The 17,665-nt window shown below is 47.5% G+C and overlaps 1 protein-coding gene across 3 annotated transcripts in view; it reads left to right on the plus strand.

Annotated features, from left to right (window-relative positions):
• Positions 1-17,665, plus strand: part of PRKAR1B (protein kinase cAMP-dependent type I regulatory subunit beta) — a 150,655-nt gene that overhangs the window by 114,871 nt on the left and 18,119 nt on the right. For all 3 annotated transcript variants that reach the window (XM_053277084.1, XM_053277086.1, XM_053277085.1), the window contains one exon: positions 5,649-5,770. In XM_053277084.1, the coding sequence (XP_053133059.1) occupies positions 5,649-5,770 (122 nt within the window). The remainder of the gene's footprint in view (positions 1-5,648; positions 5,771-17,665) is intronic.

Raw genomic sequence — 17,665 nt, forward strand, 5'->3', positions numbered from 1 at the left:
TGGCGCCATCGACCCAGGCTAAAAGCTGGGCTGTGGCGCTGCCCTGCTGGGATTGGGCCTGATCCCAATGGTTCTCATGCACAGCCTGGTCTGGGTTAGGCTGTGCATGAGAACAGTCTCACACTATGCTTAAAGGTGTAAAGTGTGCTGTTGAATAGGTGTTGACTCCTGGCGCCTGCAGAGCCCTGTGGTTGTCTTTGGTAGAGTACAGAAGGGATTTACCATTGCCTTCTCCCACACAGTATGAGATTTATTTATTTATTTATTTATTTATTTATTTATTTATTTATTCGATTTCTATACCGCCCTTCCAAAAATGGCTCAGGGCGGTTTACACAGAGAAGTAATAAATAAATAAGATGGCTCCCTGTCCCCAAAGGGCTCACAGTCTAAAAAGAAATGTAGACACCAGCAACAGTCACTGGAGGTCCTGTGCTGGGGGTGGGTTACTCTCCCTCTGCTAAATAAAAGAGAATCACCACATTAAAAGGTGCCTCTTTGCCCAGTTAGCAGAGATGATGCCTTTCAGCATCTTCCTAGATCGCTGCTGTCCAATATAGGTGTATACCATTGGGGATTTGAACCGGCTTCGACCCGGCAACTTCTGGCTTGATAATAATGTCATTTCCCCACTGTGCCATTAGGTGGCTGGTCTCTGTGTGCTTACAGTTAAAGAGCGGGGTGGGAATAGAAATAGCAGCAGATATAAGAACATAAAGGCCTCTCTCATTGGCAGTTGTATTTTCCTCTTCTCTTTTGCCTATCATGAGGGAGTGTGGTGTTAGAACAACCAACCCTCCCTGGAAGATTTGAGCGGGGATTCCCCCCCCCCCGCCACCCTGCCTTCTGATGATCCTTGCAATAGTTGCTCATGTGGGCTGTTGAAAAGCCAAGGAGTGTGAAGAGACACACGTGAGCCAAAAATGATTAGGTTTTTTTTGCAGATGACAAGGGGGACATTATTTTTCTGCCCAGACACAAGCAGTTTTTCTTCGGAGCCTCAATTGCACACATAATGCAGGCGAAACAAACAAACGCTAGAAGTGGGTCGAGGCATTTCTTCCCTTCTCATTCCTTTGACGGATTCATCTCAGATGCTTCAAACAACTGCTTTGTGCAGCAGTTCTCCTCCTTGCCTTGTTGGACTATTGCTCCCATCATCCACTGCCACAGTGGCCAAAAGCCACACATGCAGAGAAGTGTTTGATAACGTGGAGGGGCAGGGAAAGGAGGCGGCTGAGAAAATGTACTTCTCAGAGCTTGGAAGGTGAATTTGTAGCGGCATTTGCAACGCTTAGGAAAAAGCATGGGAAATCATCCAGTTATTTATGAAGCATTCAGGTACCTTTTTTGCAGCTTATTTCCAGTGATAAATTATAGTGCTAATTATGGCCAATTATAGCAAGCTTTTTAAAGTTCCCTGCACCTGCACTTGTGAGATATAATTATAGCCACAAGACATTACCAATCAAATGCAAAGAGTAAATTTTGTCAAAGACGGATGTGATAACCATGGAAATAAGATAAAGGTAAAGGTAGAGTATGCCCTCGAGTCGGTGTGGACTCCTGGCAACCACAGAGCCCTGTGGTTTTTATTTGGTAGAATACAGGAGGGGTTTACCATTGCCATCTCCCATGCAGTATGAGAATAAGATAGGGCCTAACTTATTTGGGTCTCAGTACTGTAACATTTTACAGTACTGTTCTTTACTGTTCTTACCCAGAACATCTCATTGTTCTCCTAAGAAACCTATACACAGGACAGGAAGCCACAGTCCAGACAGAACATGGTGAAACAGACTGGTTCCAGATTGGCAAAGGAGTAAGACAAGGCTGTATACTTTCTCCTTCTTTACTCAGTTTATATGTTGAACATATACTGAGAGAAGCTGGATTGGAAGACGATGAGCGTGGCTTTAAAGTTGGAGGAAGAAACACCAGTAACCTGCGCTACGCTGATGACACCACTCTGATAGCTGAGAATGTGGATGATCTGCAAGCTCTAGTAATGAAAGTCAAGGAGCACAGTGAAAAAATGGGACACCAACTAAATGTAAAGAAGACTAAACTAATGACAACCAGCCTCAGAACTGACAATGAAGACATTGAAGTGGTGGATAGCTTCTGCCTTTTAGGATCGACCATCAACAGTCAAGGATCCAACAGTCAAGAAATACGCCGCAGACTAGCACTTGGTAGGGTTGCAATGAAGGCCTTGCAAAGGATATTTAGGTGCTGTGACGTGTCTATACCTACAAAGATTAGAATCATTTGGACAATGGTTTTTCCCGTGACACTCTATGGATGCGAAAGCTGGACTTTGAAGAAGCAAGACAGAAAAAGCATTGACGCTTTTGAACTTTGGTGCTGGAGAAGACTTTTGAGGAGACCATGGACAGTCAGGAAAACAAATCAATGGATCATGGAAAAAATCAATCCAGAATTTTCACTCGAGGCACAAATGACCAGGCTCAAACTATCCTACTTCAGACACATTATGCGAAGATCCAGCTCCCTTGAGAAGTCCATCATGCTGGGAAAAGTGGAAGGAAAGAGAAGAAGAGGACGACCAGCAGCAAGGTGGATGGACTCGATGACGACAGCAATGAATGTACCACTGAGAGACCTTCAAGGCCAAGTTGAAGACAGATCATCCTGGAGAGAATCTATCTATGTGGTCACTAAGAGTCGACACCGACTTGATGGCACTCAATCAATCAATCAATCAATCAATCAATCAATCAATCACTGTAACATTTTAAAGAGATATAGGGCATGATCCAGTGGGGTGGTCCTTTGCGCGTGCCCCATTGCTCTTTCAGAGTGCCCAGTTATGTTTCAAGGGAACCTACTCAAGAGAATTTCCTGCTGAATCACCCCCACATTATTGAGGCCTCAACTTGTTAGTTACTGCACCAGTGAAGCAGCTATTGGTATGAAGGTATAAAGCTGCTTTCTACTGATTCCAGCCATTGGTCCACCGAGCTCAGTACTGTCCACACCAACTGGCAGCGGCTCTCCAAGGTTTCAGGCCAGAGTCTCTCTCAACCCTGCCTGGAAGGTGCCAGGAGTTGAACTTGGGACCTTCTGCTGCATGCAGAACAGGTGCTTCATCACTGAGCTGCAGCGCCTCCCCCTGAATGTGGAAGCTGTGATGGTTGCAGTGGAGCAACAAGGTTTATTTAACGGAGCCAGCCTCACAGAAGGACCAATGCAGGACGTCACGCCAACATATCTGAGCGAGTTTCATGCTGGCAGTATGTACTGGCACTGTATCTTGCATTAACAGCCTCCTGCAAAACCCCTGATGAGGAGAAGAGTGGGCAGAGATATGTGGTGGGTTGGCAAGCACTATTCAAACCGCAAGACACAGCCAGTGGGCCACAGGCAACTTGGCAGGCCTGGTGTGTGTACCAGAGAAAGGCCAATGCCAGCCACTAAATGCACCATGGCATCGCCTTTGGCATTTCCCTCACACCAACCGCTTCCTGAGCTTTCCCCTGCTCAGCTGCGGAAATCTTTCCTCTGCCTACCGGACATGGAATACGCAGAGGCATTCTAAGCCCCGGACCTTGGGACTCCAAGGGCTGTGGGGGCCTCCTGGTGCTGCCGTGAACTCTCTGCCACCACCGCAAGCCCTCCTCCTCCATATTCTAGCTGCCCATGTGCGTGGCCAGTGTGTGTGTGTGTGTGTCTGTATTGGGGGCTTGCAACACTGTATTCTAACTGCGCAGGTGCACCTGAGCGCCTCACCGTTCTCAAAGGCCGCTGAGCCAGATGGTCAGGCTCAGCGGCTGTTCCCACTCCGCCCGTCGCCACCACGGGCTTGGCGGGGGAGGCCTGCTCGCCTCACCCCCACCCCCTGCCGTGCACATGGGCGGCTAGAATATTGGGGAGGGCTCACACGTGACGGAGCCACTGTGGGGAGGAGGGCTTGCAGCGGGGGCAGGCGGTGGGGGGGCTCACAGCAGGGGCGCTCCGGTGGTTTGGAGGTTTGATAGAGGTGAAGCAATGCACACTTTCCAACTGTGTGCATGCGTTTACGTGCATGTGTGCTGGAATCCACTTTCCACTCATTTGACTTCAAGAAACCTGGGGACAGGGACTGGTACCTGAAAAACGAGAACATATGTACGTGGCTCCATCCAACTTCTATGATTCTATGCGACTGCAGATCCAAATCAATCAGTCTCTTTCAGATCAGGGTGTTAGCCACAAAAAGGGAGGAAAGTGGACTCTCATTTGAAGTTTTTAAGAAACATCTTGCAATCTTCTAATTTTTTTCTGAGTATGTTTAATATTTAATAGAAATGTCTCAAATTATTTGCATTTCTGATAAACTGATAACCAGCTGTCGTTTTAAAAATCTTACTCAAATGGTATGATGGCACAGTTCCATTTATCCAGCCAGACATTTCCTCTTGTGTCATGCATTATTATTACTTTTGATTCCTTCCTTTTGTTTTTTTGTCCTTAATTAAATGCTTAATTGCTTTCCTTGTTTCTCCTCATGTTTAGCCTTGTAGAAACGGTACTATTTAATCTTTCTGTACTTTCATCCTGCTTGCTACAAAGCTTTTTCAGCATACCCAGGAAGCAAAGAGAAATATCGACATTTGCCATGGGAGGGTGGGAATTGTTTGAGGCTGTTCAATTACATTTTAAAATGCAGAGCCTGACAATTACAAAATTCCCATGAAAAACACTTCTTATCTGTACGGTTTCGCACTGGGTTTTGGACTACAAAGTATTGAAACATTTTCTTCATGCTAATCCCTCTACAAACATCTAATTTGCAATTTAACGAGCAAGGAAGGACGCAATTTGCAGAATTTGATAAAGCCAACCCACAAAAACATTTAGAGCAACTCCTTTCTAGACCTATCCTCCTGACTGTTGCTATATCAGGATAATGTAGCATCTGTAGTTACTGCAATCACTGGTTGATGTCTGGACTTAGTTGCTCAATAGGTACAAATATGAATAAAACAAATATTTATATACCACTTTTCAACAAAAGTTCCCAAAGTGGTTTGCATAGAGAATTAAAGATAGCTCCCTGTCCCCAAAGGGCTCACAATCTAAAAAAGAAATGTAAGACAGCCACCAGCAACCTCCACTGGAGGGATGCTGTTCTGGGGATGGATAGGGCCAGTTGCTCTCCCCCTGCTAAATAAAGAGAATCACCACTTTTAAAAAGGTGCCTCTTTTGTTCAATTAGCAGGGATAGGTACTACTCAGAAGTAGTATTGCTTAATTGCAATAGGACTTCCATTGAGTAATTTAGTCAGCTGGTTTCATGTTGGCCTTAACAGCAGGATTCAAAGGACTCCTTTCGGTGGTGGTAGGCATAAATAAATATTTCCGCCAAAAAACGCTTTCCTGGAATATTCATCTCCCCCTACCCCCTGTTCTTTTTGGAGCCAATGTTTCCCGTATCTGCTGGTGTTTCGGTGCCATTTCCATTTAGTGGTCCTTCCTTCTTCTTCCTGCACCACTCACACAGACAGTCCTCCTAGCCAGTCAGAGATCCTGGTAGTGAAGGATGACACTCAGCATTTGCAAAGAGAAATCTCAAGTCATGAAGAGGAAAGTGGACCAAAGACACACACACACCAAACCTCTCCTTGTGCTCGTCCATATTTCAGAATCGCTGGATAAATGGGAGCGGCTGACGGTAGCAGATGCACTGGAGCCCGTCCAGTTTGAAGATGGAGAAAAAATTGTCGTACAGGGAGAGCCAGGAGATGACTTTTTCATCATCACAGAGGTAAGACTGACTTCCTAACACACCAAATGTCGGCCAATGGTGTAATGACTTTCAAATTACAGAAATGTGCAGTCTTGTAATCTCTCTGTTTTAGACTGATCTTGCACCTACTTTGAATCAGATGCTTCCTTAGGGTGAATTTGTCGAGAGGGGTTATTTTATACTGATGAGTTATTTCAGTGCCACTGTGGTTCCCACTCACCAGAGAGCAAATGTATCGGGAACCTATCAGGAATCTATCGTCAGGTCATGGCCCATGGACCTGTTTTATACCACTTGAACATCCTTGGCTTCCACCAAAAGGATCCTGGGAGCTGTAGTTTGAGTGGAGTGCAGAGATTTCTGTTGGACACATGGAGCCCCCTCCCCTGCCCGGCAGAACCACAATTCCCAGGGTTCCCTGCCGAGCAAGAGTGCCTGTTAAACCGATTTAAGCCTGCAATATAGCAAGGCCCGCTGCCTCCACAGTACTGCCTTTTTGGTTCTCATCGCAGTTCAGGGCTGCAATTTAAAACCTTGTTTCACAGGGATTTACAGCCACAACAGCACTAGAGAATTTAACACTCTGTGCTAAAACAGTGGGGTGCCTGTGTGTGTGTGCGCTTGCCTCCCACTTATCTCTACACCTGCTGCTCCCCCTTTGGTGTTTCCAAGCAGTAAGTTAGACCGAAGCAGCAGCGTGGAGGAAGAAAAACAAACAAGTAGACCTGGAGAAGGAGGCAGGAGTAAGGGAGCATGTCTACGTCAATGCCATTTATCTGGCGAAAATAAAATGTTGCATTCTCTCATTCATATCATGCGTAGCTATTGTTCTGCAGTTTGGTGGTGTGGGCAAAATGATGTGTGTGTGTGATGACAATTGACAAAGAGGGAGGTTGTTTAAAAAAAAAAAAAGAGGAGGCTTCAGCTCTGCCCACGGGCAATAATCTGTAGGCACCCGTTGTCCTTGGTTACCAAGGGCAGCCCCTCTCTTCTGAAATCTGTCCCTGGTAAATCACTGTCCTCTTTGGTCTCTGTTTTTCCGCTTCGGGATGCCTTGTGCATTTCCCCCGCATGGGAGTTGCTAGAGTCGGGGGTGCAGCAAGGTTGAAGTGGCCCCTGGGACAAGAAGTGGAGATGGGGCCCGGGGTCCTCCCCCCACCCCGCAACTTGCCTTTGCAGCAGAAGAACCAAAGGGCCATGATGGAGGGGAGGAAGACCTCCTTGGCATGCCCTTTCTCTTCTTCCTATGGAAATACTACAGCACACTCCCTGCACTCCAGTCAGCAGCCAGCAGCTTGCCAATTATAAAGGCGGAAGGGGAGAGTGAAGACTGGGTTGTTTCTCGGGCCATGCCACCTGCCTCATGGTCCCAAGGATATTTGCCCACCCCCCTTGCTCAAGTGTATCTATGCCCCTGGCTAGTGGTGTCATTCCGTTCAGCTCCCTCCCAATAGTCCTTAGACATTAAATCTCCCATGTGTGGATGGATGGATGTATCGTGTCTCTGGGTGCCCAACATAAAGGCATTAGGCAATGCCCAGCATCTGGCGGGTGGAGTCCAGGCTTCAGCCGTGTGAGGAGCTTGGGCAGTAATCCTTGGTGTGAGAATTGGTGTTCCCAAGCGTATCCCTGTTTTCACCTGCAAAACGCTTGGGGATATGGGCTCATCTGCTCTAGTAATCCGGAATCAGGTGCCCCACATGCATTTGGCTACCTGCTTTCCATTTGTGACGTACTTGTAGTCAGAATGGCAAAACACACACCGCCAGGTTACTTGGCCACACCCCTATACACTGTGTGCCACACCTCCCAGGTTGCTTAGCCATGCCCCTACACATTGTACACCACGCCTCAACATTGCTTAGCCACGCCCCTACACATTGTACACCACGCCTCAACATTGCTTGGCCACGCCCCTACACATTGTACACCACGCCTCCAGGATGCGTGGCCACGCCCCTACACATTGTACACCACGCCTCCAGGATGCGTGGCCACGCCCCTACACATTGTATGCCACGCCTCCACATTGCTTGGCCACACCCCTACACATTGTCTTTTGGGTTAGTTCTGATAAAGCTGTTACTGGGATGGTGGTGTTTGGATTGCAACCCCCCCCCCTGCCCCAATGGTCCAAAAAAGTTACCTGTTGCAGCTGATTTGTGGACTGGATGACTTGGCAAATGTACAGAGAGAGAGAAAAGGAGAGAAGAAGGTGAACAGTTGGGCCAAGAGGCTAAAAAATGCAAGGGGGTACATAGTCTGCGACTTTGCCATGCAGAGTCCAAATGTATCCAAGATAAGTGCAGTGACCATTCATACCCAAAGTGATTGGCAATGACACACTCTTCCTAGCCTTGCTGCATGACTCCTTGGAATTCATCCCTCTGAGAGGGAGAAATGGTACCACAGCTGTCTTCTTCGGGGAAGGATCTAGTCCCAACCCCCATCAAGAGGGAGCTGAACGGGAAAACTGCCAAGATCCCATCCAACTCTAAAGTTATATTCTTCTTATTCAGGGGCACTTCATGTCTTAAATTTGATGGGTCCCCCACTATAATTTTGGGGTGACTTCCCTCCCCTGCACAACTTCCTCCTTCCAGAGGCTGCTTTTCAGATACATGGTGAATCCCCCCAAAGTGCCCCCCCCCACACACAAGCAGTTTAAAAGCATCCACACTGGGACTGGCTTGCACAGCCTACCCCATTTTTTCACACCATTCGCTGGCGGCAAAAATGGTGGAGGATGTTTGGTGATTTTCATGGGGGTAGGCAAGGAAGCTTATTACTGTGGGTTGTGGCTGTGGGTATGATATGAAGTGGAGGAGCAGCAGATGAAAAAAATGCCAATGTCTCTCATCTTCTTCCCGTGCCCCTACCACCCCATCTGCAATATGGGGATAATAATACTGATCTACCTTACAGAGTCATTGTAGAATACTAAATTGATTTTTGTTTTCTCATGATTATATTCCACTTTTCCTCCAAGTTGCTCAAGGCAGTGTTCATGGGTTCTTGCTCCTCACAATTTTGTCTTCACAACAACCATGTGAGGTGGTGATGGTCCAGGGTCATCTGACATTCCGCTCCACTGGCTCTCCCAAGATAATGCATATGAAGTGGTCCTAAGGCACTATATACCACCACCACCACCACCACCACCACCACCACCACCACCACCACCACCTTCTTCTTCTTCTTCTTCTTCTTCTTCTTCTTCTTCTTCTTCTTCTTCTTCTTCTTCTTCTTCTTCTTCTTCTTATTCTTCTTCTTCTTCTTCTTCCTCCTCCTCCTCCTCCTCCTCCTCCTCCTCCTCCTCCTCCTCCTCCTCCTCCTTATTTATTTGTTGTTCTGTCATTATAAGATCCTATCCAGAATCTAGAATTTTCGTCATTTCCGAAATAACACAGAGCCCTGACTTAATTGCTAACAAACAGCAATTCTTCACGAAAGGAAAGTGCGCCTTACCCCACCCACACACCTCCTATCATTTCGTATGCTTTCAGACATTTCTGAGATCTTGTTTCCCACCCTTCTTTTCACACAACAACGTCAGGCTTTCCCAGACGAGGCAGATGTGGAATGCATCTGCTGGATTTCAAGGTCATGGAATTATCCCGTTCGAGATTCCTGGCACGGAGGTGCAAAACCTTAGAGCCGTGCAGTGATTGTTGCCATAAAGAATTATATTTTGGCAAGTGAACCTTGTAACAGATGCGCAGTTCCCAAAAAACAAATTTGCAGCCATATCATAAACTATCGCTGCCGTGTACACAACACTCTGGAGATTTTGCCTTTCTGGTTTCATCTAAACGAAACCTTTTCTTTGTTATGGAAAAAAGCACTTGCTTTAAAGAGCCAGGCTGTATATTTGGAGGGATATTGCTAGTTTTCCAATTCAGCTGAAAAGCACCCCTAGGCACATAGTGTTATTGAATAGTGGGTGGGATTTTGTCATAGGGCAAGTTCACGTGATTACCCTCTCCCTTATCACATGGCGAGCTTTATCCTCTCCTCAGGCTGAGATCCACATGAATGGCTGTTATTAGTGGATCCAACTTGTGCTAAGTCCTCTTAGCACCGAAAATCTTCTTCAGGGGAGACGGCTCAAAATGCTAGCTGGAAGAGAAAGGTCTTAACAGAACAGCAGAAAGCTCACAGAGGTGGAACCAGTAGGGAGGGTATTCCAGAATCTAGGTGCAGCCACAAAGGAGGCCCTTCCTCACATCTCAACCAAATGCAGTTCAGATGTTGGTTGGACACAGCAGCCCTCTTCAGATGTTACAAGGACCCTGGGCGATCACAGTTACAGCAGGCAAAAGCAGGAAGGATGTCCCGCTGCCAATCATCTTCTCGGACCAATGATCATGGTTACGGTGCCATTAGTCTGAAGGGGGCTGCACCATAAGCGTAACATCAGCGAATTGATGAGCTGCAACCTGGTTGGATCCAGTGTTCCCTCTAACAGGGATTCCCAGATGTTGTTGACTATGGCTCCCAAAATCCCCAGCCAAAGGCCACTGCAGCTGAGGATCCTGGAAGTTGTAGTGAACAACATCTGGGAATTCCTGTCAGAGGGAACAGTGGTTGGATCCAGGTTGCAGTTCATGGATTGACCACAGTCATGCATACCACGACGCTCCCCTCAGATGAACGGCGCTATAATCATGATCTTCAGTGTGAGGGGGTGTTTGCCCACTGCAACCGTGAGTGCCCGGGGCACTCAGAATATCTGACGAGGGCTAGCAAAGGGCCTCCATGGATGCTCTTAATAGGTGGACAGACTCATATGGAAAAAGATTATTTTTAGAGTACCTTCATCCTGAGCCCCCTAATGGTGCAGTGGGGAAATGATTTGACTAGCAAGCCAGAGGTTGCCGGTTCGAATCCCCGTGGATGTTTCCCAGGCTATGGGAAACACTTCTATCAGGCAGCAATGATATAGAAAAAATGTAGAAAGACATCATCTCATACTGTGAGATGGCAGTGGTCAACCCCTCCAGCATTCTACCAAAGACAACCACAGGGCTCTGTGGTCACCAGAAGTTGACACTGATTCGACGGCAAACTTTACCTTCATCCCTCTACCAAGGGAAGTGTGGAGGTTCCAGAAAGGGAAAAGGCTGTTCCCCGCATGGGTAGAGATTCCAAAGAACTCTGAGGACTAGAAGTGGTATCTTCTTTAATGAAAAAATCTAGTTCCCAATTTCTGTTGAACTCCAGCAGCACAGAAATGAAACCCACCGTGGAAGTGTTTAAATGAAGGGGTTGGGGATAAGCAATTACGGGCTGGCTCAATTCTTTCTAACTTCTGCTGAGTTAGACAAAAGTGGCCAGTCCCCCAGATATCGTGGCTCTCAGGGCTGAGGGCAGCTTTAGTTCCTGCTTAATTTCTGTCAATACTTAGACCCCGGCCTTGGCGTGGGTTCACACAATCATGCTGCCGGCAATCCAGCTTAAACCTAGATATACGTTTGTGTGAACCAGGTCACGCAATAATACGTCAATAAGATGGTCCCCTGTCCCCAAAGGGCTCACGATCCAACATGAAACATAACCAGCAAGAACCACTGAAGGGATGCTGTGTTGGAGTTGGATGGGGTCAGTTGCTCTCCCACTGCTAAATATAAGACAACCCCCACTTTAAAAGGTGCCTCTTTGCTCAGCAGAAAAGCAGGCTTTCATTCTTCTTGGATAAATAAGAAGGTGGAAGAAAGCAAAAAGAATGTAAATACAGTCAGCTGAGCTCTGAGTGTCTCCCCACCCATCCGGTTTCAGGGCTGAGGAGTTGATCAGCAGATCCATCCATCCTCAGAACAGGAGCTGTTCTCAGGAACCCCAGGCTGGCCTCCTGCAGACTGACTCAGTGGCAGAGAACCTACAAGGGTGGGCCTGATTCAGCAGTCCAAGAAGGACGCCAAAGCCCACAGCTGTGGCAGGCCGTCCTGGCACGCTAAGCTCCCACGCTCCCCGCCTCCATATCGGATCCTTTGGCTCTAGTTATCGCTGACAAGGGCCATATATGGCATGGAGTTATGTCACGGGACTCCTCTCCGTTTGCAGAGAGAGCCCCCCTCCCCCCGCCTCCTATCAGTTGCATGCCGAGAGCCCCACCACGCCAGATTAAGCACTTGGGCCGGTGCCATCTGTTGATGGGAAACCATGCAAACCACGTAACTGGCACATCAGGAGCAGAGAGATGGAGCAGGAGGCAATTAAAAAGAGAGTCAGCAAATGATGCCAACTTATTTCACATAATTTACAGTGGCCCTCGTTCCATTTGCTGCCCAAAGTTCTCCCACCATTGGGTTGCCGACTCTGACCAAAGCTATTCCTTGGGATATTTTTCACCCTGTCCATGCATTCAAATCTCCCAGATTGATTTCAAGAGTCACCTGGAGCTTGATGCCCATTCCGGGAGACCCCTGGCCCAATCCTGAATGATTGATCACACAGGCCCAACCACTCACGCAAGCTTCTGTTGCAAAACTAAAACTGTTTCCCAGTTCTCCCTAGGGCTCCCAACTCTGACTGAAGCTTTCCCTGAAGATTTTTCTCCCAGTATTTCTCCCTATATGAAGCCATGAAAATCTTCAGGCTTGCTTTCAAGAGTCACTTGGAGATTGACGCTGGACAGAGGCGTATCTAGGGAAAATAGCGCCTAGGGCAAGCACTGAAATTGCGCCACCTGTCCAAACATCTGACACCCATCTTTCAGATAACTTTACCATAATATCAGCTGAAAAATACAAGTCAAGCTCGTTAATCTTTTAATATTTCAAAAACTATTTAGCAGTGGATGTAGCCAGACCAAAAAATGCTCGAAAACTACAAATTTCAGTATGCTGGGGCTCATGAAATACCCAAATACTATGTGGAGGTGTACTTGGAAAACTAAACAGAAGTGCCTGTCTAATTCTCTAATATGCATTGTAGCATCACCATTACATAAGTTTTAAAAATTAATGGAGAATTTGACTTTTCCCAGATACTAGGGCCTTTCAGAGGCTATTTGAGCATGTGTGGTGGTCATTTTGTTTTTGGTGGCCATTAAATTTATTTTTCATTTTAAAAAATGGCGCCGCCTTCAAGTGGCGCCTGGGGCACATGCCCTGCCTGCCCTACCCTAGATACGCCCCTGTTCCTGGAGATTCTCCAGGCCAGTCCTGGAGGGTTGATCACACAGGGCCAACCTGCGTCACACAGGCTTCTGCTGCAAAATTAAAATGGCCCCCCAGTTCTTCACTAGGGTGGTCAACTCTGACGGAAGCGAATCCTGGAGATCTTTTTCCTCTCTGTATTTTTCACAATATCAAGCTCTTCAGCTCTCCACGTTTGCTTTTAAGAGTCACCTGGAGATAGAGGCCGAATCTTGGAGACTCTGGGCCATGGAGGATTGGCAATCCAGTACAATCCTGCACCTCTTTACTCAGAAGTAAGCTCCATTGTGTTCAAGGGGGCTTATACCCTGGTAAGCATACCTAGGATGTTGTGCTTTCGATAGTCACCTGCAGATTGATGCCCATTCCTGGAGATGGAGTCTGGCCAGTCTTAGATGTCTGGCAACTACATTGCCTCACCTCTTCCCTAAGCTCAAAGTAGTTTGATTGTTTGTTTGTTTGTTTATTACATTTCTACACTGCCCTATCCATTCAAAGGCTCTGGGCAGTGTACAGCAATAAAAAACAAGCAACAATTTAAAACCATCAGCTTAAAAACAACATAAAAACAAATTTAAAAACAGTTTACAACCAGTTAAAAACATTTAAGAACAATGTAAAAACTTTGGAAGGCCATGCCAAACAGATAAGTTTTCAGGCTTCTCTTGAGGCCAGCAATGCGCCCAAACTATGAATATCTGCTGGGAGTGCATTCCATAACCCAGGAACAGCTGCAGAATTTAAGATATTATATTATTATTATTATTATTATTATTATCATCATTATTAACATTTTTATATCCCACTCTTCCTCCAAGGAGCCCAAAGCAGTGTACTACATACTTAAGTTTCTCCTCACAACAACCCTGTGAAGTAGGTTAGGCTGAGAGAGAAGTGACTGGCCCAGAGTCACCCAGAAAGTCTCATGGCTGAATGGGGATTTGAACTCGGGTCTCCCCGGTCCTAGTCCAGCACTCTAACCACTACACCATGCTGGCTTATATTAGAAGGTGGAGTATAAATGTTTCAGATAAACACACATTTGATGCATCTGATCTCCTCCTAGCAAGGTGTGAGGTCAGGCCTTTCTGTTAAATAATATTACTTTGTGACTCTGTCAATTCCAAAGATTCAGGAGGCAAATGATCTTAAATGATAGATAGATAGATAGATAGATAGATAGATAGATAGATAGATAGATAGATAGATAGATGCTGGTCTGATTGTTCCCCACTCTCAGCTGCTTGACTTTTTAACCTGTGAGGGACCCCTTCAGCACACACACACCGCCAGGCTGAACCTGAGAACTTCCGGATAAACGTCTTCTGTAGGGATTAATGGAGTCCGGCCCGCCTTAAGCACACTTGGCTATCGTGCCTGGTAATCTCTTGAAGAAACACCGTGTGATTAATGATTAATGAGAAGATGAATGTTGTCTGGAAGGGCTTGCACAGGACAACGGATGGAGTCACCCGGATTCTGTCGGTTGCGGTGGCGAAGAGCTCAGCACATCCCCTTCCCTTTCCCAGGACACAGCAACCCCTCAAGTAGTCCATGCATTAAGTAAACAAACTAAAACAGACCCCAAATGTTTCAGGAGTCCGGTTCTTCCTGTTTACTAGGGGCAGTTTCATTTTCTGCTCCCTGCCCCTAGTAGTACATTTCAAACTCCATATTTGCTTCGGGGGGAATGCTCGTTAAATGTTTGTTCATGTGAGTTGCTAAAAGTGTCCCTCTTCAGAGATTAGGCCTCTTCCCAGGGCCTCCAGATTTTGCTTCTAAGCGGGTGGGTGGATGCAACCTGCCCCTACAAGACAACAAATGTGCTTCTGCAGGTATCTGCACATGGAGCAGGGCCCTCCCAACTGATCTGGTCAGGCATGTAGGTTCACTTGGGAGCAGACAGGAATGTGGACAAGATTTTTCTCAGCAGGTAGAGAGAAGAAGTGGAGTGTGGAGATTTTGGAAGGGAAGGAGAGACAGGATTTGGCCAGGTATATATGAAAATGTTCTCCTCTGTCTCTTAGCTGGCTTGGTGGTTTGTAGGACATGGACTATGATTCCAGATTTGCGACTCTGTGCTAGCAATCACCCATCATCAGCTGTGCAGCACAAAGTGAGCCAACGTGGTCTTGAGGAATTTTGTCCCCCTGCCCAATTTTTCAGAAACCTCTCTGCATGCCCTCCATGCAGCGCAACCAATTGGCATGGCTGGTTTGGAAATGCACATCTGGAGCAACCGCTTCCTCCAAGCAGTCCAGCCTCATCCAGATGTAATCTAAAACATCTGATTCATAAACCCTTTAAAATTGAGGTTTACCCTGGAAATGCCGATGCATTCTTAACAGCAGCCGAACTTCACTGTTCCCACCATGATCTCCTTTGATAGCTAAAGGGGAAAAGGTGATGTATCCGGATGTGTAAGTCTAGTGCAAAGTCACTTCGGACAAATGTCACGTCTTACATATATCTCTTGAACTTGACAAAGATGGAGAATATTGAGTTTGTGTGACAGTCTCCCTTTCATGTAGAGTGTGGCTAGAACGTGTTGCTTATTACTTGGAACCTGAAGAGTTTTTGTTACTCGTAGCCCAGTTAGACACAACAATGGTGAATGTATTATTATTGATATTTATATAGCACTTTTCAACAACAACCACAAACCTCAAAGGCATTTACAGACAAAGAGAATGATAAGATGGAGTCCTTGAGCCGCTTCTTCTCACCATGGAGTGAGAGGACTTGAGGGCGGGTGGCAGGGAAGGCAGCAGCAGAGCTGGTCTCGTGGTCGCAAGGATGACTGGTCCCCTTAGCTAAGCAGGGTCTGCCCTGGTTGCATGTGAATGGGAGACTGTCAGATCTTCCCCTCAGGGGATGGAGCCACTCTGAGAAGAGCAGAAGGTTCCAAGTTCCCTCCCTGGCAGCATCTCCAAGATAGGGCTGAGAGAGACTCCTGCCTGAAACCTTGGAGAAGCCGCTGCCAGTCTGTGTAGACAATACTGAGATAGAGAGACCAATGGTCTGACTCAGTATATGTCAGCTTCCTATGTTCCTAAGCATGCCTTCTCCGCAGACGAGCCATGTGGAGTTTCTCGGTGCACAAATGGTATGCCCAGATAGTCTGCAGCTGCCACGGGTGGTGTGGAGATGTGGGGGTTGGGTCAGATGCGGGGCGTATCTTTGCTTGCAAATGAGGCCTAAGGCAGGGAGAGTCATTCCCGGCCTCCATTTGCAAACACAATCCCCGGCCAGCACTGCGTTCGCAGCATGGCCAGGAGCGACTCTCCTTGCCTTAAGGCCCCGTTTGCAAGCCAAGACATGCTCCGTGCGTCTGACATCTGCAGCGGGGTGCGTGGCTGGGGCGCCAGGCATGGCCCCGATTGGTGGAGGACCAGGTTCTTTGAACCTGTTTGCTCAGTGGTGGCTCCGCTGCTACAAGGGAGACACGTGCAACAGCCACTGGTAGGGGTGCTATGCTGGGCTGAGTGAGGGTCAGTCGCTCTCCCTCTGTTAAGAGAGCAAAGGTGCACCTCTCCCGGATTTTGTTAGAGAACACCTTGATGAGATATTCAGAAATGGCATTTGAGCTGTACCTATAACACCCGTGTCCAGACAGACAGAAGTCCATCTGTTCCCAGCGGCACTGATGCATTCTTCTCTTTGGAGGCTGCCAAAGGGGACGAGCCACTTCCCTCCAATCCTGCCTTGATTGGCTGGTTGAAAATCCCTCCCCAGGTTCCCTTATGGTGCGGTCGGCCTCAGTCAGTGACGAAGCTGGATCTTCCAGAGAGGAAGTGTTTCTGTAGGCATCACTGCTCATGCATACACACCAGTTCATGTAAATGTATGGAAACCAAACATTCCCACAGGCAGTTTTCATGAGAGGGGTCCTGCGTCTAGTTGAGAGGTTAACAATGTCATGCTTGCCACGGATGGACGCAAGGGAGGTTATGCACCAGCAGGGGAGCCTCGATGCTCTGTTTCCACACCACTGGACTAGCAGTGTGCCACTCATCATGCACATAAGAACAGCCCCTGCTGGATCAGGCCCAAGGTCCATCTAGTCCAGCATCCTCTTTCTCACAGTGGCCTACCAGATGCCTCCAGGGAGCCCACAATCAGGAGACGAAGACATGCCCCATCTGCTGCTTTGCTTCAGCAAGGGGGCTGCAACATGGGACCATGCCCTAGGAGAAATGGCTCATAGGAACACAGGAAGCTGCCATATACTGAGTCAGGCCATTGGTCCATCTAGCTCCGTATTGTCTTCACAGACTGGCAGCGACCTCTCTGAGGTGGCAGGCAGGAATCTCTCTCAGCCCTCTCTTGGAGATGCAGCCAGGGAGGGAACTTGGAACCTAGATGCTCTTCCCAGAGTGGCTCCATCCCCTCAGGGGAAGATGTTCCAGTGCTCGCACTTCTAGTCTCCCATTCAAATGCAATGGTGGACTCTGCTTAGCTAAGGGGAAAAGTCATGCTTGCTACCACAAGACCGGCTCTTCCCTGCAGATGACTCTACCTTTGTGTGCTCCACTGCATGCTACTGCTCTCCTCTGCCTCAGCTTGCTTTCAGAGCCCTCGGTTGTTATATCTATCTGTGTGTCCTCACTCCCCCCCCCTCCCGACACACACACCCTGTTGGTGTGCTTGCATCACTGTCTGCTGAATGTTTCCAGCAGGTGGTTGTGGGAGTAATGAACTGGATCACAATACGACGTGAATGGCTCTAAATCTTTTTCTCCAGAAAGGCATG

The sequence above is a fragment of the Hemicordylus capensis genome, chromosome 13 (genome assembly GCF_027244095.1).
Source record: "Hemicordylus capensis ecotype Gifberg chromosome 13, rHemCap1.1.pri, whole genome shotgun sequence".
NCBI lineage: Eukaryota > Metazoa > Chordata > Lepidosauria > Squamata > Cordylidae > Hemicordylus > Hemicordylus capensis.